The sequence below is a fragment of the Ascaphus truei genome, chromosome 1, assembly GCF_040206685.1.
Source record: "Ascaphus truei isolate aAscTru1 chromosome 1, aAscTru1.hap1, whole genome shotgun sequence".
Classification (NCBI taxonomy): Eukaryota; Metazoa; Chordata; class Amphibia; order Anura; family Ascaphidae; genus Ascaphus; species Ascaphus truei.
Window position 1 is genome coordinate 248428680 of NC_134483.1, and position 26685 is coordinate 248455364.

General features: G+C 42.9%; 1 protein-coding gene and 1 long non-coding RNA gene across 2 annotated transcripts in view; one reads left to right on the forward strand and one right to left on the reverse strand.

Annotated features, from left to right (window-relative positions):
- The window catches only part of LOC142496190 (uncharacterized), a 25387-nt gene extending 24994 nt beyond the window's left edge, over nt 1–393 (reverse strand). Inside the window, exon 1 of the long non-coding RNA XR_012801911.1 lies at nt 347–393. This is a non-coding gene — a long non-coding RNA (uncharacterized LOC142496190). The remainder of the gene's footprint in view (nt 1–346) is intronic.
- Nucleotides 1–16192, forward strand: part of LOC142496186 (glyoxylate reductase/hydroxypyruvate reductase-like) — a 17864-nt gene extending 1672 nt beyond the window's left edge. The window contains exons 2-9 of the mRNA XM_075602682.1: nt 6048–6178; nt 8696–8768; nt 9472–9588; nt 11882–11970; nt 12649–12753; nt 13204–13339; nt 15138–15268; nt 16006–16192. Coding sequence (XP_075458797.1) covers nt 6048–6178; nt 8696–8768; nt 9472–9588; nt 11882–11970; nt 12649–12753; nt 13204–13339; nt 15138–15268; nt 16006–16127 — 904 coding nt within the window. The 3' untranslated portion in view covers nt 16128–16192. The remainder of the gene's footprint in view (nt 1–6047; nt 6179–8695; nt 8769–9471; nt 9589–11881; nt 11971–12648; nt 12754–13203; nt 13340–15137; nt 15269–16005) is intronic.
- Nucleotides 16193–26685: the final 10493 nt, after the last annotated feature.

Genomic DNA, 26685 nt, shown 5'->3' on the forward strand with positions numbered 1-26685 from the left:
ATGCTTGCAACATGTTGAAATATTATTATAGGCTTGTGTTGCTTCTACTCCTAAAAGTTTTTTTGATCTGGCCCCTTTTGTGGATCTAGTTGAGGAGCCCTGTTGTTCTGGCCCAAGCACACCCTGATAGATGCGCAGGGACAGGCAGGTTAACTCAATCCCATATATCAATCAAGGGAACCTTCTTACTTGCTGAAGTGCTTATTTGGAGCAACAACATACAAATAAAAAGGGGGGAATAGTACTGAGGGAACAGTGGGATATGAGAGCAATGAAGGGGAGATATAAGGGAAGTGGGCTAAATGCAAGACATAGGGATAGGTTAAAAAAAAATCAATAACTTTACCAGGATAGAAGAGATGACTACTCAAGATGGCTGCTGGTACTAAAAGACAGCATGCTGGTCTGGGCTGATGGTAAATTAACTGGGACAAAACCACCTGGCAAGGGGAGGGGGAGCAGTCCATCCTGGTAAAAAGGCAGGGGTGTTGCGAAGGCAACTAGCTGAAGCCTAGAAACCCACAAGGGGTTGCAACAGCTAGGCTGAGGGTGCTGGCAGTCTGAAGACAGAAAACACAATCCTGTTCCAGGACACTTGTTATAGGTACTGTAGCTCTCTGCTGCATTGCTATTCCTGCCTCATTTTTCAGGCGAGGGCTGCTTAGTGGTGTCACCGCACAGAGTTCTTGAAATAAGCCCCAAAGTCTGGCTTTATATCTAGGTGATACAGTAATTGGTATGCAATACGTGTTTTTAAACTGTGGAGGTCTGAGAGGTCGTCCACATAAATATGAAAGAGGAGCAGAGAAAGTTGAGCCTGTAAGACAAAGTAAGTATTCATTGTTTGCAGAGGACCTACCCTTCCTGGCAAAGCTTGCTTGTAATATGTAACTAACGTTCCCCACTATGGAAGAAAACATGTGAAAGGGTTAATGACATTGCAGTCTGGATGCAGCTTGCTAAATAGAATTGAGAGGGAGGAACTGGTTAATGACATTTCAGTGTAACAAAGTTGGGATGTGCGTTGGTGTCTTACTTTTTTTTTTTTTTTTTTTTTAAGTCACGTCTCCCTAGCTCTCCCCTAGAAACTCGCTAAACTTTGTTAAATCAGGGCAAATGACATTGGCTAAATCAGGAATCAACGTTATTTTCCTTCAGTTAACATGTTTGATATGCAAGCACAACGCCGTTACTAGGCACACTGTCGTTAAGATAATTTCACATAACTTCAGGATACTGCTGTTATCTTTTTAAAATAAAATAACATGACATTACTGCTGTCCCTATACTGCATGATAAAAGTTCATTCAATTACTACTTTGTAATTTATTAACCCCTTAGTAGCCCAAGTGGTCAGCTAGCCATGGTTAAGGAACCCTATAATTTATATTGTGAAATTCTGCCCAACCCCAACCCTCTCTAGTAACGTCCCTGACATCAGATGCATTGTAAAGTACCCCAACCCTCTCTAATAGCACGTCTGAGATCAGATGCATTGTAAATTCTTCTGTATTTGGTACTATTTTCAAATGACTTGAAAATTGCAAGGAACTTTTTAGGGATGCCCGGAGGAACCCAAGGGTTCTTAAGAACTCCAGTGGAAAAACATTGTCTTAAGTGTTGCTGGCCACATGAAGATGAAAGAAAATGAATGATATAACCTACTCTGGGGCTGCCTCCTTTTGAAAGATTCTTTTATAAGTCAATGTTGAAAAACGTCAGGTCAGGAGCCATGAACCGGCCAGTTTTTACATACTCCTAAAACATAGGCACTTATTTTCTGCTCAATTTCCACTAAATTATGCAAATTGGTCTTGTGTATGTATGTATGTATGTCTTTATTTGTATAGCGCCATAAAATGTACATAGCGCTTCACAGTAGTAATACATGTCATATAAATAACAAATATAAATAACAGATCATGGGAATAAGTGCTTCAGACATACTGTAAAAGTAACATTAAGGAAGGAGTCCCTGCCCCGAGGAGCTTACAATCTAATTGGTAGGTAGGGAGAACGTACAGAGACAGTAGGAGGGAATACTAGTAAGTGCGTCTGCAGGGGGCCAAGCTTTGTCTCATGTGTCCATGATTATCCAGTGCTACTCATATGCTTCTTTAAGCAGATGTGTCTTAAGGTGGGTCTTAAAGGTGGATAGCGAGGGGACTAGTCGGGTATTGAGGGGAAGGGCATTCCAGAGGTGTGGGGCAGAAAGTGAGAAAGGTTTAAGGCGGGAGAGAGCTTTAGATACAAAGGGGGTAGAAAGAAGACATCCTTGAGAAGAACGCAAGAGTCGTGATGGTGCATAGCGAGAAATTAGGGCTGAGATGTAATGAGGGGCAGAAGAATGTAAAGCTTTAAAAGTGAGCAGTAGAATTGAGTGTGAGATACGCCAGCGGTGCGCAAACTGGGGGGCGCGCCCCCTTGGGGGGGCGCAAGATTATGTAGGGGGGGCACGTGCTGAGTGCGGGGAAACCTGGGGGCGGGCAGAGCTGTGGAGGGCGGCCAGAAGCTCTGTGCACTGGCTGCTTCCCTGCTGTCTGTGTCAGAGGGGGCGGGGCCAGAAGCTCGGTGCAGAGACTGCTGCTGCTGCTTCTATGCTGTGTCTGCCTGCAGAGGGGGCGGGGCCTTGCTGCGGGGCCTTCCCTGCACACAGACAAGCCCTCCTCCTCCTGTCTGTTACCCGCCCGTTTTCTGCAGCACATGGGGGTACCGGAGCAGGTTTAGTTACTCCCTCCCCCAGGTAGTGTGTGTGTGTGTGTGTATGTGTATGTGTGTGTATATGTATGTGTGTGTGTATATGTATATGTATTTATGTGTGTGTGTGTGTGTGTGTGTGTGTGTGTGTGTGTGTGTGTGTGTGTGTATGTGTGTATATGTGTGTGTGTGTGTGTATGTGTGTATATGTGTGTGTGTGTGTGTGTGTGTGTGTATATATGTTTGTGTGTATGTATGTGTGTGTGTGTGTGTATATATATATGTGTGTGTGTATGTATGTATGTATGTATGTATGTATGTATGTATATGTGTATATATGTGTGTGTGTATGTATATGTGTATATATATGTGTGTGTGTGTGTGTGTGTGTGTGTGTGTGTGTGTGTGTGTGTGTGTATATATATATATATGTGTATATATATATATATATATATGACTGCAGTGTGTATTGTGTCTGTGTGTTGGTGGTGATTGAATGCAGCGGTGCACAATCTGAGGGGGGTCGCCCCGGCGCAAGATTATTTAGGCGGGGCGCGTGCGGCAAAACCTGACTGCGCAGGCGAAAAAGATGTGCGCGCGCGGCCGAACAGAATAGTGCAGGTGGCAGTCACATAATTCGGAGGTACGGGGGAGGAGCACGCGCGAGCCCTGTGATGTCAAACGCCCCTCCCTCCAGTGTCTGCCCTACAATAACGCTGTGTTGCTGCTCTCCTCCGCTGGCAACCTGCTTCGCTGCGATCTTCTGCAAGTGAAAGGGTAGGCTGCCACTTTATCACTCATACTATGAATGTACAGAATTAAGGTAAAAAAAGTGTAAACACTTCCCCACTCGTGCTTGCAAAATTATGCAGGACACCCTGTGCTCATGCTTGGAGAGTTGGTGATGTCACCGCTCTCAGCGGCAGCGTGGACACAGCCTAATTTTGCAAGAGCGAGCTGTTGAAGTATGTAAGTATTTAAGCTGCGCTTATAGTGCCGGCGACGCGACGTCATCCGAAAAATGCATTGTCGCTGCCGCGTGCGCTTATAGTATGCGTGACGTGGCGATGCGATTTTTTGAAGCCGGCAATATTTGATTTTTCAGGGGCTGTCGCCTCATGTGACAGCCCCTGAACCAATCAATGGCCAGGTCGCCCGCACCGCCGCCGCAAAGCGAAATACAACTTTTGCTAGCGTCGCCGTCGCGGGCACTATACGCGCGGCCTTAGACATATTTGTATTTACATTGTATACCGTTTAATAAAGGTTTTTTTTTAATGTGATTTTGATCAGACAGGGGGGGGCCCGAGAAATTTCATGGATTAAAAGGGGGGCTCGGCCTAAAAAGTTTGCTCACTCCTGAGATACGCGATTTAATCGGAAGCCAGGAGAGGGATTTCAGGAGGGGAGACGCTGAGACAGATTTAGGAAAGAGTAGAGTGATTCTGGCAGCAGCGTTTAGGATAGATTGTAGGGGAGACAGGTGAGAGGTAGGAAGGCCGGACAGCAGGAGGTTACAGTAATCAAGACGGGAGAGAATGAGGGCCTGAGTCAGAGTTTTAGCAGTTGAGTAACAGAGGAAAGGGCGTATCTTTGTGATATTGCGGAGGAAAAAGCGACAAGTTTTAGAAACGTTTTGAATATGAGAGGAGAATGAGAGAGAGGAATCAAGTGTGCAATCCTTGTGCAGGGATATCCTCAAACTGGACCCTGTGTGCTGCCCCGTGGGCAAGTGGAGTAAGAAAACAGAACCCAGTTTGTGGAGGCTGCACAGTGTGAGGGAGCTGAGAGGAACATTGCTGATCACTATCAGTGCAGCCCTTTTGTCATCTCTTCCTCTTTGCATGTCCAACACAGAAAAACATCCTTAAAGGACGTTATTTTCCTGTGAGTTAAACGTGAATCAACAAAGCTCATTTTATGCAAAAGCAAAGTCTGTTAGTAATAGTGTTGACAGTGGCAGTCGAAGGATGAAGGTTAATCTGATCGAAGGTCCACATGAGAGAGTGATATGAAATAACCTGTGGCCTTACTGATAATAGCACCCTTTTATATGGACATTTTATTGATACCTCACCGGTTGAGAACATTGCAACACCAGAGCACCTGGGCAGTGAGGAGCCACGTAATACTTTGCAGTCATTACGAGTGGCGAATACGTCAATATATAAATATTTCAGAAATACTCAACATTTGTAATCACCAAGCAGAAGGAACATTCCTTACCTTTTATATTAGGCTTGATGCTTCTATTTTGCAGATGCAGAGTTTGTGTGCAGAGTAATTTTTGTCTACAATCTAAAAAGAACTATTCATCCCAATAACAGTACAAAGGACTCTGGGCCATCCCTTTAGGTTGGAGGAAATGAGATTTCACCAGCAACAAAGGAAAGGGTTCTTTGACCTAGTTATCATATCCCCTCTGAGACGCCTTTTTTCTAATGTAAATAAATTAATTTAGCTAGCCTCCTCATAAGTTAGATCTTCCATCCCCTTTATTAATTTGGTTGCTCTTCTCTGCACTCTCTCTAGTTCCATAATATATATATATTTTTTAAGGAGTGGTGCCCAAAATTGTACTCCATATTCATGTGTTGTGAAACCAAACCTCACACACTGCTTTTGGAGATGTAGAAAACTCAACGTTCTGGGAGAAAGTAATAAAGCATATCAAATTATCTCTAAAGATCACTGTTTTCAGGGAACACGATACTTCTTGTTAATTTTGGCGCTTGAGTGGGGAAAAAAACTGCTATACTGTACCTAAATCTGCTTAGATGATTGTAGCTCTAGGTAGAAAGTTTCTGTTAAGAAATTGATGAATTTAAAACCAGATATACTTGTGGCAGTTTCCTTTGACAGAAGAGGAATCTGAGAATATGTAGATGTTGGTTCCAAAAGATTCTTGGATACGTGAGATTTTTTTATCTTTTTATATTATCGGAAGGCCAAAGATCCCAACACGTAGGGTCCTTGATTGGCACAAAAGGGGCACCATTGATACAGCACACGAAACAAGGAACCAAAATAACGTTACATTATTGATCTTTCTCCTTTTATATATTACTTTTACTTTATTTATAGATCTTACCCCCCCCCCCCCATTACCCTATTCCTTGAGCTAACCTACTATATAAAACAATATATTTTCTATTTAATGGTTATTTTAATTTCACTTGATGAATCCCTCCCCCCCCCCCTTCTTGTTTTATTATAAACATGTAACCTTCAATAAGAAGTGGGGGAAATAGTCCCGGAACTTTAAAAAAATAAACGTGGATGAATGTGTGATCTGTTCACTGATAAGTCTGTGTATATGATTTAACATGATTTTCTGTGCCTCATTTTAGCTGCCTTGTTCAGCAGTGGAATTCAGATGAGCCTATACCGAGAGAAGAACTGCTGAAAGGTGTCGTTGGAGCACATGGGTTACTTTGTCTTTTGTCAGACAAGATTGACAAAGAACTTCTGGACACAGCTGGTATGTATTTCTCATTTGCCCTTTGTTCAAACCATACCACAGGTGTTGGGCAAATGTATTCAAGAATGGCATAGTGTACAGTACCATGACAGATCTCGCTGAATTCTGCATTCTGTATGGGGGGGAATGCTGGTATTTCTCCAGTGGCATGTAATTCTTGTTGAAAAATGTGTCTGTGCATAATCGGCATAGAAAAACCAGCAGGTGTATTTTTTCCTCTTTTGAGACTGAACACTTATTATAGTTGCAGTGTTGCTGTTGCATTTAGAGCTGAATATCTGTCAGCCCCAGGTTTATATCTCTTCCTTTTTTCTTTTTTGTTATGACAGATTCTTGTCTCATATGAAATACGTCGATTACCGTGATTCCATGTTTTCTTTTAACGCTCCTTTGCAGAATGTTTTTTTTTTTACTGCAACATTGCAAAATATCTATTAAAATTGGGGGGGGGGGGAATAGTTCAGGGGGGACAGAGGAATTCAGAATGTGTGACAAACAATGTACATACAGTAAATTGACAGAAATAAGCAGACCGACACCCCCCCCCCCCCCCCCCCCCCCCCAATATGAGCTCTTCTTTATTTACTGGGGGATTTACCTAGGTTTTCCATTTAGAATGTCCCAAAATGAATGCAAATTTTTTAAGGTAAAAAAAATGGAATTACATGTGGACTAATCATGAAAATAAAAATGTCGAACTTATGTGGAATATCTTCAGTCACGTCTGCAATTTATAACTGCAAGCTAATTTATTGATTTGGATAGGATCCAATGTTTCACGGTGACCTTCACCAGACATGAACACAGATGCTGGAAACTGGTCATAGTCATGTCACAATGTGTGTGACATGACATCAGAAGAAGCACTGCTGTGTATGACAACACAGATTGAGACATGCCCCAAAGTTGTACAAGGACTTGTGTGACAGTCTTGCAATGTTTAACTGAATAGTTTCAAGGTACATGAACTTTACTTTTATTTAAGCTGTAGTTGGCACTAATGCAGGGGTGGCCAACTCAAGTTCTCAAGGGCCACCAACAAGCCAAGTTTGAAAGATATCCCTGCTTTAGATCAGTCATTGACTGATACTGATTTGAGCACCTGTGCAGAAGCGAGAATATCCTTTAACTTGACCTGTTGGTGGCTCTTGAGGACTGAAGTTGGCCACTACCGCACGAGAATACGTGCAACATGTTTGCAGCTTGATGCCAATAGTTGGACTGCACTGGTAGAAGTAATTATGACTAAATTATTACAACATGTAATACAATCCATGCTTATTGTTTCGGCGGAAAAATATATATTGTAGTGGTAAACATATAGTGTGTGATTTCCCGGGGCCCAAGACTAGTGTAAGTCCACCCCACCCCCTCTGCGGTATTTTGAGCCCCCCCCCCCCCCCCCATCATTTCACAACTCACAAGCCCCCTCTATTTCCCACCCTCTTCCTCACTCACCCACTCTCACTCTCCCCGCCTCCCACCTCACAAGTATTTCTCTCCCCTGCGTCTCGCTCTTGCTCCGTCTTTTCCTTACTCGCTCCCCCCCTCTCCTCTCGCTTGCCCCCACATTCCTTCAATTACACTCTCACTCAATTTCCCCCCACAAAATACATACCAAAAACCCCACCCCCCTAAATATATATAACCCCAATACATAATAAAAATAATCCCACCCCCCACATAATAAAAAAAATAAACCTCCACATCCCAATGCATATTAAAAAGACCCCAACCCCCAATACATATTAAATAGACCCTCCCTAATACATATAAAAAGACCCCCAATACATATATATAAAAAAAACAGACTTACCTTGTGGATAGTCAGGCCGGGTCCAGTGGCTGTGTGGGCCCGCGGCCGGTGCTGCAAGTCAGGCCCCTCCCCATGCGAGGCTCTGCTACCGTTCCTCTCGCGGCCGGGCTCCCGGCTCTCCCTCAGCTGCAGGCCTCTGTCCCACGTCCAGCTCCTGACGTCAGCACACGCCAGAAGCTGGGCCACACTTACTTCCGACATGCCGACATTGGAGAGGACCGTCACGCAACAGCATCGGAAGCTCGGCGCGGGTCAGAAGAATAAAGGCCTGCAGCTGAGGGAGAGCCGGGGGCCTGGCCATGGGAGGACCGGCAGCCGGGCCTGGCCAGAGGTCAGACCCAACTTGCAGCACCGGCCGGCCGTGCCCCCCCAGCCACCGGACCACCTGTCCCTTCTGTCCTCCTCCTGTCAACAGCCCTGTGTAGAGTAAGTACACTGTAGTGTAAGTAGCCAGTGAATATTCATGAATACTTTTGGCATGTAACAAATTGGAAAGAAAGGGTAAAGGTTGAAAGGTGCAATATGAGATCTTCGAGCTATATTTCATCATTTCTGGCACCAGATTTTATTGTAAACTCTTGATTTACAATCCCCTATACAGAGAGCAACAAACACTACCGGTAATTCATATACTTTTACTGTATGTTTTCTCTTCGTAGCAGATAAGGATGACTTAATTGCAAATATGTTTCCATTGACAGGTTCTAACCTCAAAGTCATCAGCACACTATCTGTGGGGTTTGATCATTTAGCTTTGGATGAAATAAAAAAGCGGTACGTGTATATTTTCTCATTATTTCTTCAGATTTTTCTTTTTTTTTAGATTCTGTAAATTGTCAGTTTACAAAGCCTTTGTCTATTTCCATTTGTTTGAGATCGGAAAACACCATGGAATAAACTATTTCTCTGCAGGTTCTCACCTTCAACCTGGGTAATGTTTCTGGGAGTGAATGTGGTAAAATGGTCAGAAGGCTTTATACTCCGAATTTACAGAAATTCCCCCAAATTTTCACTAGTGGATACTATAACTCCTATTATAAGTTAGAGTATTTATCAGCTGCACTTCAACAACGTAACCCTCTTGCAGCAGGAGAGACGCCTAACACCGGGTTAGAAACCTTAGGATACAAACAGATAATGTTTTTTTGTAATCCTTTCTACTCCTCGCTGTGGTAAACATTTTGGTATATATTTACATGAGTCTACCTGTGATATTTACAGGATCAGAAATGATATTACAGAGTGGGTTAATATCTCTGATGACCCCAGTAGCGCTTTGTCGTAAAACATTTGTTTGAACATTAATGCTTTGCAAGATTGTGTCGAGGTTTTTAAATGACATTACACTCATTCATTTGATCTCATTCGTGTAATGGCAAAGTAGAAGGTACATTGGGTACAACATAACTTCTGGCTTCTTCAGTAGGACCCATACATTACAATTGTGTAAGCAATAAATGTGTTGTGTGTGTTACAGTGGGATCAGAGTGGGATATACACCAGATGTTCTGACTGATGCCACAGCAGAGCTATCTGTAGCCTTATTGCTAGCGACTTGCCGCCGGCTACCAGAAGCTGTGGAGGAAGTTAAGAAGTAAGTGGTTAAACGGTAGAATAATGTTTGATCCTCTTTGCAGAGATTAATTATATCTTCTAGGTTTTTTAACCTGCTTGGGAGGACTTTACCTGGCACTAATTCTGTATTTATTTATTTTATTTCAGGCAAATTTGAGGTCTTAATTTGTTTTTTTGGGGCAAGGAATGAGCAAATATACATTGGTGGTGGAAAGGGGAGGGAAATATCCTTTGGGGTTGCACACTTAAATTAATCCCTCAATCTATTGGTATTAGGTAGGGTTCATTAGCTATATAAAGCTACAAACTCACTGAGCTTGAACAAAGTAGAAAGGTATTGGGGTATGAATACATCTGCCTGTACAAGAGACAGTACATAGCAGATAATTCCGATTGCCCCACTTGCTATTGCCTGCTACTAGATGTAATAAGAGCTTGTACTACATCATAATACTGCTGTTAAATCATGAGGCAATACTCAAAGCTATGCCAGACGGCAGTCAGTTTGCGTGTGCTCACGCTGTAAAACTGATACAACTACTGCTTCCCCTCCCTCCTGCAGTCAGTACCCGACAGCTGTTTCGCCCAGAACTTGGCTTCAGTGAGTTTGTAGCTTTATATAGCTAATGGTAAACTTGTATCCACACATTACCTAGATTATCTCTCTGTCTGGGTTATACAGTTTATGTATATTTGAGGAGCATGGTCCTAGTGGCAATTAGAATCACTTACCTATGTCAGTATACACAGACAGGTTGATTCAAACCCCATTTTGGACAGGGATAGTTACTCCTAGATTATAAGTGCCTATTACAATTTATTTATGACACTAATGAGGGTCTTGGCAATCTAAGGAAGTCTGCCCATCAGCTCCTCATTATTACAAATATATATGTGCATTTCACCCTGGTATTCTACCAAGAGTTTTGATTGTATACCATATAACCCTTACCAGGTCTGCCAACTATGACAATATCCAAACCTATCCTATAGGGCTTACTTGTTGCCTAGAGCAAAGATCTTTTGCCTACAATAGTGTATTTATCTGTATTTACACTATCCTGGTATAACTAAGGCATTTGTCTGGCAGGTATACATTATTGCACATTATGCTACACAATATACCTTACATACACCATTAGTAGGGTGTTTGATAAGTCGCCTACCCCCATACCCTCTTTTTATATGTTTTTACTATTTTAGTGTATTTTTTATTGGATGTATTAAAGTTATAATAATAATCAGTGGTCGACAAATCAAAAATCTACTCGCCACCTAGTACCACACGTGTGCTGCTTGGGCCAATAGGAGCTCGCCACGATGTTAAATCCACTCGCCCGGTGCGTGCAGATGTATAGGTTTGTCGAACACTGATAATAATAATAATAATAATAATAGCATGTTCTTGGATAGCGCTGCTAGTTTTTTACGTAGCGCTTTACAGAGACATTTTGCAGACACAGGTCCCTGCCCCGTGGAGCTTACAATCTGTTTTTTGGAGCCTGAGGCCCAGGGAGATAAAGTGACTTGCCCAAGATCACAAGGAGCCGGGAATTGAACCAGGCTCCCCTGCTTCAAACTCTCAATGCCAGTCAGTGTCTTTACTCACTGAGCCACTCCTCCCATATTATTTTTAACTATACCTGGATGTTCCATCAATATCCTATACATCAAGGTATTTGATACTCACTATCTAACCTTAGCCACCAGAGTTCACTAGGTTTCAGATTTGTTATAGAGTAAGAATATACTCATATGTACTGTATGTACATGAACCCTACCCGATACCAATAGATTGAGGGATTAATTTAGGTGTGCAACCCCAAAGGATATTCTTCTAATTCCCTCCCCTTACCCCCATCAATGTATATTTGCAACTTCCTAGGAAGTCTATTATACTAGATAGCACGCTTCAGGTAGAGCGAGCACATTCTCTTCTCTGTGTGTTCCAAGGAATTAGCATGCATATAAATGTTTGTGTGCAGTGCAGCATACTTAGTCTGTACTATATAAGAAAAACATTATCGACTGTACCTCCTGTTGGGGATCCTATATGGTTTTTAGAAAAATGTTTTCAAACATTAAAAAAAATAAAAAAATCTAGTTTAATGTTTCTTCCCCCCCCCCCCCCCCTAGGTTAGCTGTCCTTGTTTTAAACATTAATCTGGACATAAACATACTTCTGTATATATTATAAAGGATAAAGAAGTATAGCTTCCAACCTTTTTCTTAAAGAAGTTGCCAAGAAAACATTATTGCAGAATTTCAATCTGTAACCGAGATGTGATTATGACTCTGCTTTTGTTCTATAGTGGAGGATGGAAGACCTGGGCTCCGATGTGGTTGTGTGGCTATGGACTTTCTAACAGCACTGTAGGCGTTATTGGACTGGGCAGAATAGGTGAAGTGTTATCATTAAAATGTTATATACTTTGCTTGTCTCATCTCTAGAGTTTAGTATAATTTAAAGTTGAATATTATCTCTTGGCTCTGAACTGAACATACAGGGCCCAAAATTAATTACTGATAATTGATTACTTACTAGAATTTTATAATGTGATCCCAATGCAAAATGTTAACTTATAAATAACCAGTTAAATTACGAGGAATATAAAATAAATTGTTTATATGCCATCTTGCTTTGCGGACTCGGGTAACTGGCACTGCCGCCTTGGCCTATCCATGTTGACTCAAGTATTTTATTAAAGAAGGCTAAATGAAGTCCGTAACCAAAGATGAGGGGGCATTGTCTTGTTCAGTCTCAACCAAGATGCAATTTTTATATGACAATGGCATACACATCCTGCCATTTTCTCTGCTTCCTGACTTCCTATACTATTGTATAACTACAATAAATGAACTAGTATATACTTTTTTGTATAAATGACAGGTTCAGGATTATTGTGTATCATATGTGAACGTCTGTTTTCCTTGTGATATCGCAGCCAATAACAAGTTGTATATGTAAAGGTGTTGACATTTTTTTTGTAATTTAATTTAAAAAATGTATTGTTATGAAAATACCTGATACTTTGGCATTGTCTATTTTAATAGTTGGTCTTTTTTGGTTTATTTCCAGGACTGGCTATTGCCCGCCGGCTCAAACCATTTGGTGTGAAAAAGTTTTTATATACAGGACGTCAACCCAGGCCGCAGAATGCTGATGAGCTTGAAGCTGAATACGGTATGTGCCAATACGTGTAATTGAGCTTCATTCTATGCTGTGGAGGGAACGTTGACAAGATCCATGCCAAGTTCTGTGTTGGTGAAGGATTTACTTCTTCTCTATACAGGTAGTCCTCGTTATCCAACGTTTCACTTTACAATGCAACCATATGGGTCGTTTTTCGACGCCAGAATGCGTTATCCAACACTCACCGCCACTGATTAACATGGGACTCACATTACAACGGTTTCACTATCCAATGCTACTTCCAGAACGGATTCCGTTGGATAACCGAAGACTGCCTGTAAACTACTGATAAAACACCACCTAGAGTCTATGGATGGTACTTGCTCTTCTGGAGACATGGCATCCTGAAGTTACATGCGGCCTAATGTTGCACAACCATAGTACTGTGGTATTCTTCAGTTGCAAGTAGGCACTGCATTAATTAATCTGTGTGTTTTCCAGTATCTTGTGATAAGCTTGCAGAGGATTCGGACTTTGTCATCGTGTGCTGTTCGTTAACACCGGAGACTATAGGACTTTGCAACAAAGATTTCTTTCAAAAAATGAAGAAAACTTCTATTTTTATTAACACAAGCAGGTACGCTATCAGACCAATAACAAATCTATGTACACCTCTTACTGTGCGTGCACCGATACACAGGTCTATTCCAGGCATACTTCATCCCAGGGAGCATGGAAAAATGATGTCTTGATGTACCACTTAGACAATAGATTGATATAGATTTTTTTTTTATCACTAAGCAAAAAGAGACCAATATTTTCTATTGCCCTAGAATCTATTCACAAACTTTGAGAATAGAGGTCTTTCTGTTTACAAAATGTGCCTTAAAGCATTAGTAACCCTAACCTTTAATTTTCACTTTTATTTTTTTTTACAATTTCCCTCTCCAGTAAAGTCAACAGATTTAAATCTTCATCTAGGGAAATAAAATGGTTGCCAAATCTCAGGCCAATAGGAAGCCGCATCATCATCGATTGCAGCTTTCTATTGGACATCCATTTTAACTCTGCTTTAAAAACCAGGAAGTAATACTATGTACGTCACCAGTAAATATCTCAGGAACCAGAGATGGTAGCTGAAAACTGCACGATTCAGCTCTGGAAGACCCTCCGGTTTCACTCCTGTAAATAACAGTGGTTAAGGGGATTGCTGCTTTAAATTTAGAGATGCTTAAAAATGCTACACTTAAATCTGGTTAGTGTAACATCCAGGCATACTAAACAGTATATCCCGTCTTTATGTACAAACATCCAGAGCACCATGATGGTCTTAAAAATGCATTCCATATGAGTTTCGGTATGGTTTTTCTTTGGCATATTTGTAAAAATGGTTGTGTTATCTACGTAATAGAAAGGGGGGGGGGGTTACCCAGTGCTCTCCTAATCCTATTAGGAACTAATATGGTAAAAGGTGCTCAAGGGATAACCGACACTGGTATAGTAGCCGGAAATATTCAGTCCGTGGGACGGTGATGTCCCATATAGCTACTCCAGTAACTATAATAAAATATTTTATTGGGTATATGCAAACAACAAATCAAACACACATATACATATAAAAACAATTAAAATAAAGAAAGCTAATGCCAGACTTAAGTCACACTTTCTCTAACAAGGGCTATGATTGCTAGTTATACCCTTGTAAAGTAGAGACAGTGTGGCATCGGTAGTAATCAGCGACTGACACCTAAGCCATCGGTAGTAATCAGCGACTGACACCTAAGCCATCGGTAGTAATCAGCGACTGACACCTAAGCCATCGGTAGTAATCAGCGACTGACACCTAAGCCATCGGTAGTAATCAGCGACTGACACCTAAGTCTCTAAAAAGGCACGGAGCTTGTAATCCAATGATACTTAGCACCGTGTAACTTATGTGCAATATTATAGCACGAGACCTAAATTAGTGTTGTCAGTTTACGCTGTATCTTTTGACCAATCTAATTATTAGCATATTGATCTCTTAAATACCGTAAGACATGCGCATGGTGACCGCAGGAGTGAATGTATATATCACACACACACACAGTCAAAGCCATGTATTGTTAAACCAGCATACGTATATGGATCAATATCCCTGGAAGCAGCTTTAGTGTAGCTATGACTAACGCTGGTGGCCTGTTAGTTGGTAATACTCAGAGGCTCTCTGCCACACACTGAAAGTAGTTATTTACACCATGTAGCCACAATGTATACCATGATAAAATACTGTGTCTGTCTGCTTCACTAGAATAGGATACAATCAGTCCGAGTATAGCAAGTAATCATAATATACCCATGTATGAATTGCGATTCACATTAGTATAAAGAATATACAACCTGATACATCTTGTCAGACCATGCTACCTGATGCATCTTGTCACACCATTTTTCAGGGGCACGGTGGTAAACCAAGAGGATCTTTATCAAGCCTTGTCCAAGGGGCAGATTGCAGCCGCCGGTCTGGATGTTACAACCCCTGAACCTCTTCCAACAAACCATCCACTCCTTAGCCTGAAAAACTGCGGTACTAAATATTTATTTTTCTCTAAAAGCTTTTAGGAATAGCCTAATGCTGTAAAAAGTACTTCTAATGCACACCAATATATTGTTTCAAAAGGCGGAATCCATTTTTAACTAGAGCATCTTTGGGAATATTCCCCACATTTTTTGATTGGGCAGATTATTTTATTTCTTGACAAAAGACCGGGGCTGGGAACCAAAAATTGCTCAGATGAAAATAACTTTAAATTATTATATCGTTTCAGTAAATATGTTCAACGTGAGTTTCATTGCAAGTTCAAGTTGCTAAGTGAAATTTTGCCTATGAAACCCAAGACCAGCAACTACTCCTATCCTGTGTCGTTGTGCAATAAGCTTTAACTTTATTCCCAAAAGCTCCGTCCTGCTTCAGAGTATAACAATATTGTGTCATTGTGCTCACCATACAACTGAGTTTTATTTGGATTTTTAAATAATTGCATAAATTATTTTAGGTAAGGCTGTTGGCCTTACACATCATAGCAATCTATCATACCTCTTTATGATTTAATATCAGGCTCAACGTTCTCCTTTATTCACACGTTTTACTTATTAAGCATAAGGATAGGACACCAGGAGTGGCACTTTGAAGTTAAGATTTTGTAGACAAAGGGGCTGCCTCTCGCATGTGAGGAGATGATGAATGGCTATTTTAACATTCAATCAACAGCCAAAACTGCATGTTTTTTGCTTGGTGACTAATTTTCTTTCCTCTCCCACCAGTGATTTTGCCTCATATTGGAAGTGCCACCTACACGACTAGAAATACCATGTCTGTGCTGTCTGTAAATAACCTGCTGAAAGGTCTAACTGGGGAGCCAATGCCCAGTGAACTTGAGCTGTAAGGAAATGGAGGAGTTTACTTTTGCAGTGGATCTTATGTGTAGTTATATTAAAACACTTCAACTTGTGTTTTTTGTAATAGTTTGAATGTGTTCTCAACTATTATCCAGCAGTAAAAACAGGAAATCGTTACGATTTGTACTATGCCCTGTAGAGATGGGAACATGCATTTAGATTGACCCTTGCATTTTGACCGCATAGAAAACCTACACTTCTCTATAATGGACTGCTTACCATCATGTGTTGCAAATACGGTGAAAACCAATAAGGCTATAATCTAAAATGTTTCATCATTTAATTATGAAAACTCCAAGCCGTATAAGAAAACATCATTACACATACTCTTCTTTTGGGGCGGATGTTAGAAGATATTGCGGTTCTAAAATTAAGTCCCAGTTATATATATTTTCAAAAGCCCCCCCCCCCCCCCCCCCAAAGGGACATCAAACGTTTCTCGGTGCCTAATGCAGAGTGGTCATTAGTTGATACTTTTTCCTGAACCAAAGTTCATCTTGTGGCAGTTGCCAGGGAAAAGTGAATGCACCACAGTTTGTTTAAAAATAAACAAGTGAAACATAGAAAAGTCCTAGCTCTTTAGAGCTCTGGCTAAACCGTTGTTCAACTCTAAACTGCCGTGCAGCTACCCCACTTACCAGTTAAACAGGCACAGGTTTATCATTTCAGCAGATAAGTCGGAACACAGGCTTCCTTACCTTCCCACACATTTACCAGGCAGCTTTGCCTTTCTGTCAGGCTATGAGAGGGAAGAAAAAAGTGGGAGAGGGGCCCCCGCAATGATGCTCCAATGCTGCGCGGTCAAAATTAATGAATAAAAGAATAATATATGCCGGAATGAATAAATATGAAAGCCGTGGCTCCTCAGTGAAGCCAAAGAAAGTGCATAGTCTGTGCTGTAATCACCTCACCTGCACCCCGTAGCGAGGACCCTCCTGTCTCCCCGCTGGCCGTCTCCCCTGCACGCACAGAAACCGAGAGAGCCTAGCTCCCACCTCTGCACTGCGTCCGAGGGAGTAACACTCCCACCCCGGTGCTGCAACCGAGGGAGCCAACTCTCCCACCTCGGAGTGATCACCGAGGGAGTACACCACCCACCTCGGACCGCGGGGATGGCGACCTGGGCAGCCCAAATCTGAATAAGGGCAGGGACCTGGAGGATGGACTCCTATTGCCCCCTCAGGTGCCGCGAACTCACCCGCGCGATGGGAACCGAAGCCGTGCAGGGGGTGGGGACTGAGGGGTGACCCGCAACAGACCACAGCTGGATATTGGTCCCGTTGGTCAGAACTTCACTCTCGCTGGTAGGAGGGTCAAGGCGGTGGAAAGCACAAACACTGCACCGGCTAAACGAGCACCACGGAACAGCTATGGAAAAAATCTTCCTGCTGGAACAGCTGATAAAGTGTCCGGAAAGGCGTGCTGCTATACCATAATGGTAATAGGAAAAATTGGGGGTAAGGTAGAGCACTGCAAAAACAAAAGGCTGGAGGCATAAAGTGAAATAAAAAAATAAACGATTTTATTTGGCCATTATGCCATGAATCTGACAGACACAGTTAAAAGGAACTCTGACGCGCCTCCACAAAGCCTGGGAGCGCGCGCCAATCAGCAGTCAGGTAGGGGAGTTTTTTTTTTTTTCAGCTCAAGCAGGGAAAAATTTCAGCGCGAACGGGGGAAATGTAAAAATAAAACACGTGTGCTGCTTGGGCCAATGTTTACTCGGCTGGGGGCTAAATCCACCCGCCCCGGGCGTGTAAATGTATAGGATTGTCAAACACTGTATGTATATATATATATATATATATATATATATTTTTTTTAGTGGTGCTCTAGGGTTAATGTGACGACTGAGAAGAGAAGAGTAGGGTTGATTGTTGCCAGTTTTGCAGCAATCTCCTCAAGTAATCCCTTACAATGCACTCGCCTATAAATTGGATAAGCAATATCAAAAAGACAGACTGGACTGGTACCAGAAGTCAGCACCTACATCATCAGGTGTATTTGTGTTACTCTATCTTAAACACTGCACAGTGGTAACCACGCTGTAACTACTGAGACAGTGGCCTATACCTGGGGGCACAAGATTTTATTGTGGAGGCACAGTGGTTACAGATACCCCGCACTATGAACGCGAGGCCTTTGTAAATGTACTTACCAGCTTCAGTCCATGCGTCTCCATGGCAACGCGGCATCAAATGACGCCCATTACCATGGAGACATGACGTCAAATGACGCAGCGGGTCACGTGATGTGACGTCACATGACCCCGCAGCGTCATGACGCTTCATTAGAGGTAAGGGGGGGGGCGTGGCCGAGGAGGAGAGCAGGCAGGGTGGGCGCAGTGCAGGAAGTTTGCCCACCCCTGGCTTATACGATACACATTAGTAATCACTTAAGGCCATCCAAAATTAAACTACGAAGTGAAACATGACCATGTTCACTGAAACAGTGGTTTAAATATATTTATACCCACCCCAGTATTGATTATAGTACCCGAGTAATCTCAACCAACACAGGGATGTGAATACAATATATATTCACTGAAACAGTGCTTGAATGTCAATGGCTGACCTTTTTTTGACCTTAGGTGATTTATTTACACATTGTGGTGAAACATATTGTCCTGGAACAGGATTGCATATTTTCTATATATTTTTTTCTGCTCTCACACTGCCAGCTCTCCCCAGGGAAAGTTGCATGTTTTCCCTATTCCAAGCTGCCAGTGTTCCTGTGTATATTGCAACATAGTTGTTACTATAATTACTTTTCCACATGCCACTAGTCAGTTGCCCTGGAAACCTCTTAGCCCTCTCCCCCTGCCCTTCTCTGTATATTATTATGCCCCTTGGCTTGTTCCTGTCTGGAAAGGAAAGTGTGCTCTCTCTTTTCACCAGCAGCCAAAGTGAGCAGACACACCTTCCACTGCTCCCTTAGAAAGGGATTCCTTTTTACCTTCCCCTCAAAGAAGCACTTCCCCTGATACCAAAGCCAATTAGGATTCCTTTCCTCACAAGATACATTTCCTACCACAAACTACATGCAAGTACTTTTATATTTATACCCTACTCAATAAAGTTGAAGAAAATAGAAGGACTTTGTGGGCTTTAAAAAGGGGATGAGTTAGGCTGCACTTATAGTGCATGCGAAGGCTTGGTCGCGACCGCAGCGTGACGTCGCTTTCGCCGGCACTATAAATGCAGCCTTAAGCTACATGGATCTTCTCACATGCTACAAGTGAGCCTGGATCCATAATAGTAAAAACGACACCTGCATAGGGATTCAGCACAGAAGGCTTCAGCTTCTACAGCTATACTGCTGGGAGGCAAGCTGCAGTACAACAGCCTCCTGGAAGATCAGATACTGCATTACAGCTGCAGACAGCTAAAGATAATAGAGCGCCTGCTTTCTACACAGCTGAAAGACTGCAGCACAGCTATAAAGAGCAACCAGCTCAAAATATCTACACAGAGCAACAGCTTTAAAAACAGTTTCTCAGACACAGAAGCTGCAGCACTGCTACACAGATCTGTGCATTATACACAGCACCAGCATTCTCTTATCCTGCCTGAGTACACTGTGACGATGAAGGGGTACCCAGGCCATAAAGGTATTATTCCCGGTTGGGTGCCCCTGAGCCATATTGAGGAATTGTGAGTGTCAGCTCTTCAACCCAATTGTGGTATAAAACTGCTTGTATAATAAAGATGTATGTGGTTTTACTGTTCCAGGAGTGCCAACCAGCGGGATGCACCAGGCGTGAGCATCAGGGATGATTTTACGGGAAAATGTTGTCAGTGTGTTTGGGTAGAAGGGGGCCCATGTTGCGAGTTACCCGAAACATGCTGTCAGGAATCCCCCCAGATTCACGAGGACCACAGACCACCGGATAAAATCCCCCCTAGAACGCAGTTTGCAGCTCACCGTCAAATCCCCCTGCTTCAGCACAAACCAGAGCAGTACGACCAGGCAGGGAACTGGGTTACATTCCAGGTCCCGAGATATGCCCGAATCCCAGGTCCCAGTAAGGGGTTCCGTAACTCTCTCACCAGGGATAAGGTGGAGAGTTGTAGGGGTTAAAGTTTACGTTAAAGCATAGAGTGTCAGCTCTGCAGCCAACTGCAGTCCTGTGAATGTGTACAAACTGTCTATATGTGCCCGGCTAGGAATAAGAGGGCCATATCACTGTATTAAGGGTTAATGAATACCCACAAACTACACAGGGCATAAGGGGTTAATGTATATCCCCACACTATACACAGGGTCACTAGGATAAAGGGACACTGCCCAAGTAATACCCAGGTACTCTGAATCCATTATAGGGGTTCAGGGGGTTACTCCAGCTCAGGATAAAGCCGAGAGTTTATTGGTGTGTAAGAAAAATGGTTGTCAGGTTAGAGTAAAACTAACACGTAAAGAAAACCCGCACTGCTGTAAATTAACCTGTGAGGTGCTGACTGGATGGAGACGTGATAGTATCTATTGAAGAAAAAGAACCCAGTCTTATAGCACTCATTCACAACAAAGTGTATAGTGATAAATTTAAAATACTTTATTAATAACTGTGAATAAAAAATAGGGTGTTAAAACGTAATTAAATACTGTATAGAACAGCACGTGACTGTATCCTTTAGTGACCCACCCTAGTTTAGGTGGGTGGATATGGTATGATCCCTGATTGGTACTAGAGATCAGATGCTATGAATTATAGCCTCCTAAAATATAGGAGCGGAGTCAAACAGAGCCCACCGGATTGACTGTCTCTAATAGAGTGTATCTAGACGTATAGTGCACTCTAAAAAGATACACTCATTGTGAAATGGCATGTACTGCGCTTAGTTAGACCTATAGATGTCTCCCCCCCCCCCCCCAGATTAGAGATTGCACTGGTTTCTGTGTAAATTCACCAGCACTATAAAGGCTAGATCTCTATTGGGGATAAAAATTGCTAGTTCTCTTAGGTGCAGACTATTAGGCAAGAACTGAGATCGATAGTGTGGTATTAATGAGCTTAAAGCAGCTATAGAAAATCACCAAATCACCTCTAACACTGAAAGTGGGGTGATGGTGATATCTGCTGTACTCTAAATGTTTGTGCAGTACCCCTTACAGTCTAGGCACAATATATGCTAAGCTGCCACACAAAACTACTTTGCACTCAGGAGTAATCACCCTTATCATAACAGGGTCAGATAGAGCGCAATAGGTGGAGGCTAATGTATGAGCAACCTCCACAGTGTAGCGTGGGTATTGTAATGGTAGCGCTGACTGTATGGGTTAATGTAGGCACATAGACAGCTGAGAAGCTACTCAGCAAAATTTAAATACAGGTACTAGCCTGCACCAACGGCTAGTACTGAGGTGGGGTACACAGGGGGTTAATAATAAAGTGAGGTCAGAGCCCCAGAATCACCCCATCCCCCCTCACTAGGAGTTAGAGCAATCGTGTGCACAGAGTGTAAAGTGGGGAGCCGGTCTAGCTGATGATCGCAGTGTCCCCTACATCAGCACTGATCCTGATTATATCAGTGCCGATGTGTTCGAGGACCTGCCTGTCTATCAGGTGAGTTGTGCAGTGACTCCTATGAGCATGGAGGGTCCCGCAATAGTAATATATAGCGCGATCCCTAGATGAAAGAACATGCACATCGGGGGAAGCCTAAATGCATTGACGCGGATCAATATCCAGAGGCTGTACTGTTTGAATAAACAAACTTCCCGCGTGTGCAGGGAGGAATTGCCGACGCGCGCGTTTCACGTAATAAAACGCTTCTTCAGGGCACGTAGGGGGAGGTCCCTGCGTGTGAGGTGGGTTTATATAGTCAACGTGGAAATTGGCTGTTAATTCACTTAACCCCTTCATTACTGGTGCATGGCTGATATAATATCCCACTTCTAGGAGTGCACTTATCATGGTATGCACACATGTAACAGCCTCATTGCCTGATTCAATGTGTCCTTGAACTGCTGCAAATGTATCAGATTAGATGCAAGAGTATCATGGACTGAATAACTGTGGCTTTGGTGATATTTGTATATGTGATGCTTTCATGTCTTGATTGCTCACATAGGCTATGGGGTACTATGTTATGTCAAATTTAATATTCATTGAAATATGTGATGGTTAGTCACTAGTAGTGATAAGGCATATCTTAAAGTTTTGAAATATACCTATTAAAATACACTATGGTCCATCAATTTGATTGTGACATGTGAAAGAAAATAATAAATTTAAATAAAAAGAAAATATTAAAACACACTTGGTCATTTTTTTCATCATTTTGTTTGTACTTGATTTTAATCATATTGTATATTCATGAATGTAGGTATGAGCGGCTGCTCTAATGTGAAACATATATTACATTAGATGTATTACTGTATATATGGGAGTTTTTTTGTTTGACTCCGTTCCTATATTTTAGGAGGCTATAATTCATAGCATCTGATCTCTAGTACCAATCAGGGATCATACCATATCCACCCACCTAAACTAGGGTGGGTCACTAAAGGATACAGTCACGTGCTGTTCTATACAGTATTTAATTACGTTTTAACACCCTATTTTTTATTCATAGTTATTAATAAAGTATTTTAAATTTATCACTATACACTTTGTTGTGAATGAGTGCTATAAGACTGGGTTCTTTTTCTTCAATAGATACTAGAGTAAAACTAAGTTAGGTTTTTGAAGTAATGTCAGAGGAAGTAATTTATTATAAAATAGCACACACACACTCATATAGAAAGACACTGGATCCGTCCATTCGTACCTTTTAGGAACTGAGAGGCCACCGTAGCAGTGCACTCCTGTCTTCACTTTGGGAGCTCTCACGCAGCACCTGACGCGGTTGAGAGGGTGACCGGATACCACAGCGGGCGCGGACACGCCGTGGATCTCTCCAGTGTCTTTGTGTGTGTGTGCTATTTTATAATAAATTGTTATATATTATATTCCCACATACTCTCCTTGTCCATTTTCTGACGGGGGCCCCATGTTGTGACGAGGGGATAAGCCTACGAGCCTGTTTGGATCCATTTCTGAGGGATTTCCAAAAGACAACTGTGGGAGAGTGGATACTTACACGAACCTGCACCAAAGATTTTAAAGATACCAATTGATGTACATCACTCACACTAGGCCGTGTGAGTAGTTTTTATTCTCCATATCAGTTTATATTCCCCATACCACCTATTGTGGGTGTTCTGTTAAATCTGCACACCTACAAGTGTGCGGTTGACATTATACTCCACCTTCTATTGACTCAGAAATCTGAGCAGTTCTTCATTCTCAAGTCAGAGTTCGCTCACCTTATTTCTTTTTGTTAACAACGGTGAAAGCCTGGAAGAATGAGGCTTACAGAATAATATTGATCTGACACGCGACAGCCACGTGCGGACCGCTATCACGGAAGCTGAGAGTAGGAGAAAGGGCTTTGTGCGGGAGACAGCATCATAGCGCTCCAGCACATCGAGTCATTCATCAAGGTCAGCAAAATCAGCATGGTCTAACGCGTCTAGCGCAAGCGCTACTTAGGCGCGAGCCACCGCAGAGGCTGCACGTGCAAGGGCCGAAGACGCTCAGAAAACAGGCAGCCATGAGGAAAGAGAGAGCGCACGTAAGAGGAGCAGACAGGTGCCGCCACAGCAGCTGCCGCAGCCACTGCGCATAGGAAGGCCAAGTTGGACGTGGACTTCGAAGCCTTAAGGAAGAGGATGCTGCTGCCCAAGCCGAAGTCTTAGAAGCAGGCGCACGACAGGATGGCGGGGAGCGATCGTACAGTCAGATAGCCTCAGAGGATCCAGCCAATGCACCGAAGATTATGTGAGGAGCATCCCCAATGTAAACACCAGCGCACCATCTCAACACGATGAGGAGGACATCACAGATGCCGAAGAAACGCACACACACTACCTGGGATAGCTACAGCCGCAACAGTGATCCACACATCAGCAGGCATACGGATGCACTACTACAGGCTCACAATACAGGTACCCCCACATGGAGTAACACAGCTCCTCACACTAACCAGCAGTCATCGCACATCCACACCAAAGAAGAGGAGACCGCAAGGTTCTTCCTGGCAACCACCCTTGCGCCAAGCACACACTTCGCACATAAGTCAAAAGACGCACAATCCAACAGCACAAACATAGACGGTGGACAGAGCACCATACCAGGGCGTGACCAACCACATCCTCCGCAAGACCAACACACTGATGCATCAGGCCTAACAGACATGGGCAAGTATATGATACAGCGTGATATGGTGCAAAAAGGACTTGCCAACTTCGACGACCATCCTGAGAATTACAGAATATGGAAGTCCACATTCAAGGGTGCAATCAAGAATCTGGGCTTCTCTGCAAGGGAAGAACTCAGCCTGCTAGACAAATGGTTGGGAAAAGAATCTGCAGAGCATGCAAAGAGGCTCAGGGCAGCAAACCTAACCCGCCCCCAAACAGGTCTTACTATAAAAGGCTAACTAAAAAACCCTAACTAAACAGCGCTTAACCTTATATGTGAATTAAACGTGCAACATGTACGATAAATAAAGATGTGCAAAAACGTGCACAACAAAATGCTGAAATGAAAAACCAATTTTGATAACAAAAAGGAAGGAGCTGCCAAAGGCTTCCCTCAATGTAAGTTACCTCCTCAACTTGCATACAGGACTATGATGACGGAAAAAAGGGATACCTGGCGCTCAAAATGTCCCTATGTCCACAGGATACAAAACAGTCCCGAGATTCCCCCAGAGTCCAATTCTTTTATAGATGGTATAAGGAGATTTTCTCACTGCTTCAACTGATGATCCACCTGGTGTTGAGGATCATTGCGTCGAGTATCAAGAGGTTCTCGCTGTTGCTGCAGGCTTAGAGAAGGCCGAGCCTCGGTTAACCAGGGAATCCTTATGTCAAAAGGAGAACCGCATCCGTGATCCCACGATGCGGGGCCTCCAAACAATGTCCTTTCTCGCCTTACATCTGGCAGCCACACGGTCGTCCTCCAGGCTTAGGGAATCCTCCCCTGCAGTTCATCCTGCTCCGCTAGCGATCGAGCTAATGGGAAAGTCCATTAGCTATTGCCGTCCCTATAGTACTCAGCTAGGGTGGCTCAGGGCTTAACTCGGGCCTATGGGGCATTCTCTGGCCTAGTCCCGGCAGCTTGACTGGCTCCCAGGACACAACCTTCCACTCTGCGGTCCCAGGCAGCTCTGACCTTGCGGTCCCCAGTTCCCCGGGATATCCTTTTGGACCACATTGTGGACCACCCAGCCATCCTGCACTGGTGCACCTACTTGGCATCCCTTGCCAAAAGGGATCTCGGCCAGCACCACATTGTTAAGTGAACATGAACTTGATACATTGTTATTGTATTTTATATGTTCCACATTTATGTTCGATATAGTGGCATCTACTGATACCAGACGGGGAGTGTCCTGAAAAAGGATTGTATATTTTTTCTGCTCTCACACTGCCAGCTCTCCCCAGGGAAAGTTGCATGTTTTCCCTGTTCCAAGCAGCCAGTGTTCCTGTGTATATTGCAACATAGTTGTTACTATTTTACTTATATTATTATATTACTTATCCACATGCCACTAGTCAGTTGCCCTGGCAACATCCCAATGCTCACAGTTGAGATTTGTTTAGCCCTCTCCCCCTGCCCTGCTCTGTATATTGTTATACCCCTTGGCTTGATCTTGTCTGGAAAGGAAAAAGAGTGCTCTCTCTTTTCAACAGCAGCCAAAGTGAGCAGACAACTTCCACTGCTCCCTTAGAAAGGGATTCCTTTTTACCTTCCCCTCAGAGAAGCACTTCCCTTGATACCAAAGCCAATTGGGATACCTCTCCTCACAAGATACATTTCCTACTACAAACTACATGCAAGTACTTTTATATTTCTGTTAACCCCACTCAATTAAGTTTAAGAAAATAGAAGGCTTTGTGTGCTTTAAAAAGGGTCAAGTAGATGGACTTTCAAATGAAGAAAAACTGCCGGTGCACTGCTCATTCACAAAAAGAGGTACTGGGACATACTGACCAAAATTTTATTTAATGTTAAAAAAAAAAAAACATGCAAAAAAAGTACTAGCACGTGTACTCTGACACGTTTCACACGCAGGGTGCTTTATCAAAGACTCTTTGATAAAGCACCCTGCGTGTGAAACGCATCAGAGTGCACGTGCTAGTACTTTTTTGCATGTTTTTTTTTTACATTAAATAAAATTTGTCAGTATGTCCCAGTATCTCTTTTTGTGAATGAGCAGTGCACCGGCAGTTTTTCTTCATTTGGAAGTCCTTCTACTTTACCTGATCTTCGCCTGGGGGCACGCGCAGCGGGAGACTGTCCAGCGGTACCGTGAGTTTTTCTTCAGTCATCAACTTTATGGTGCTTAATACTTAGGCAGTTGTTGCTGTAACTTTGATTATCAGAGACTCTAGCCGCAGGGTAACGGGGTCTCGTTAGCACAGGGCTTTGCACTTACCCGCTTCTCACCCAGGCTTATGGGACGAAGCATTTTCAGTTACATACACACGGAAACG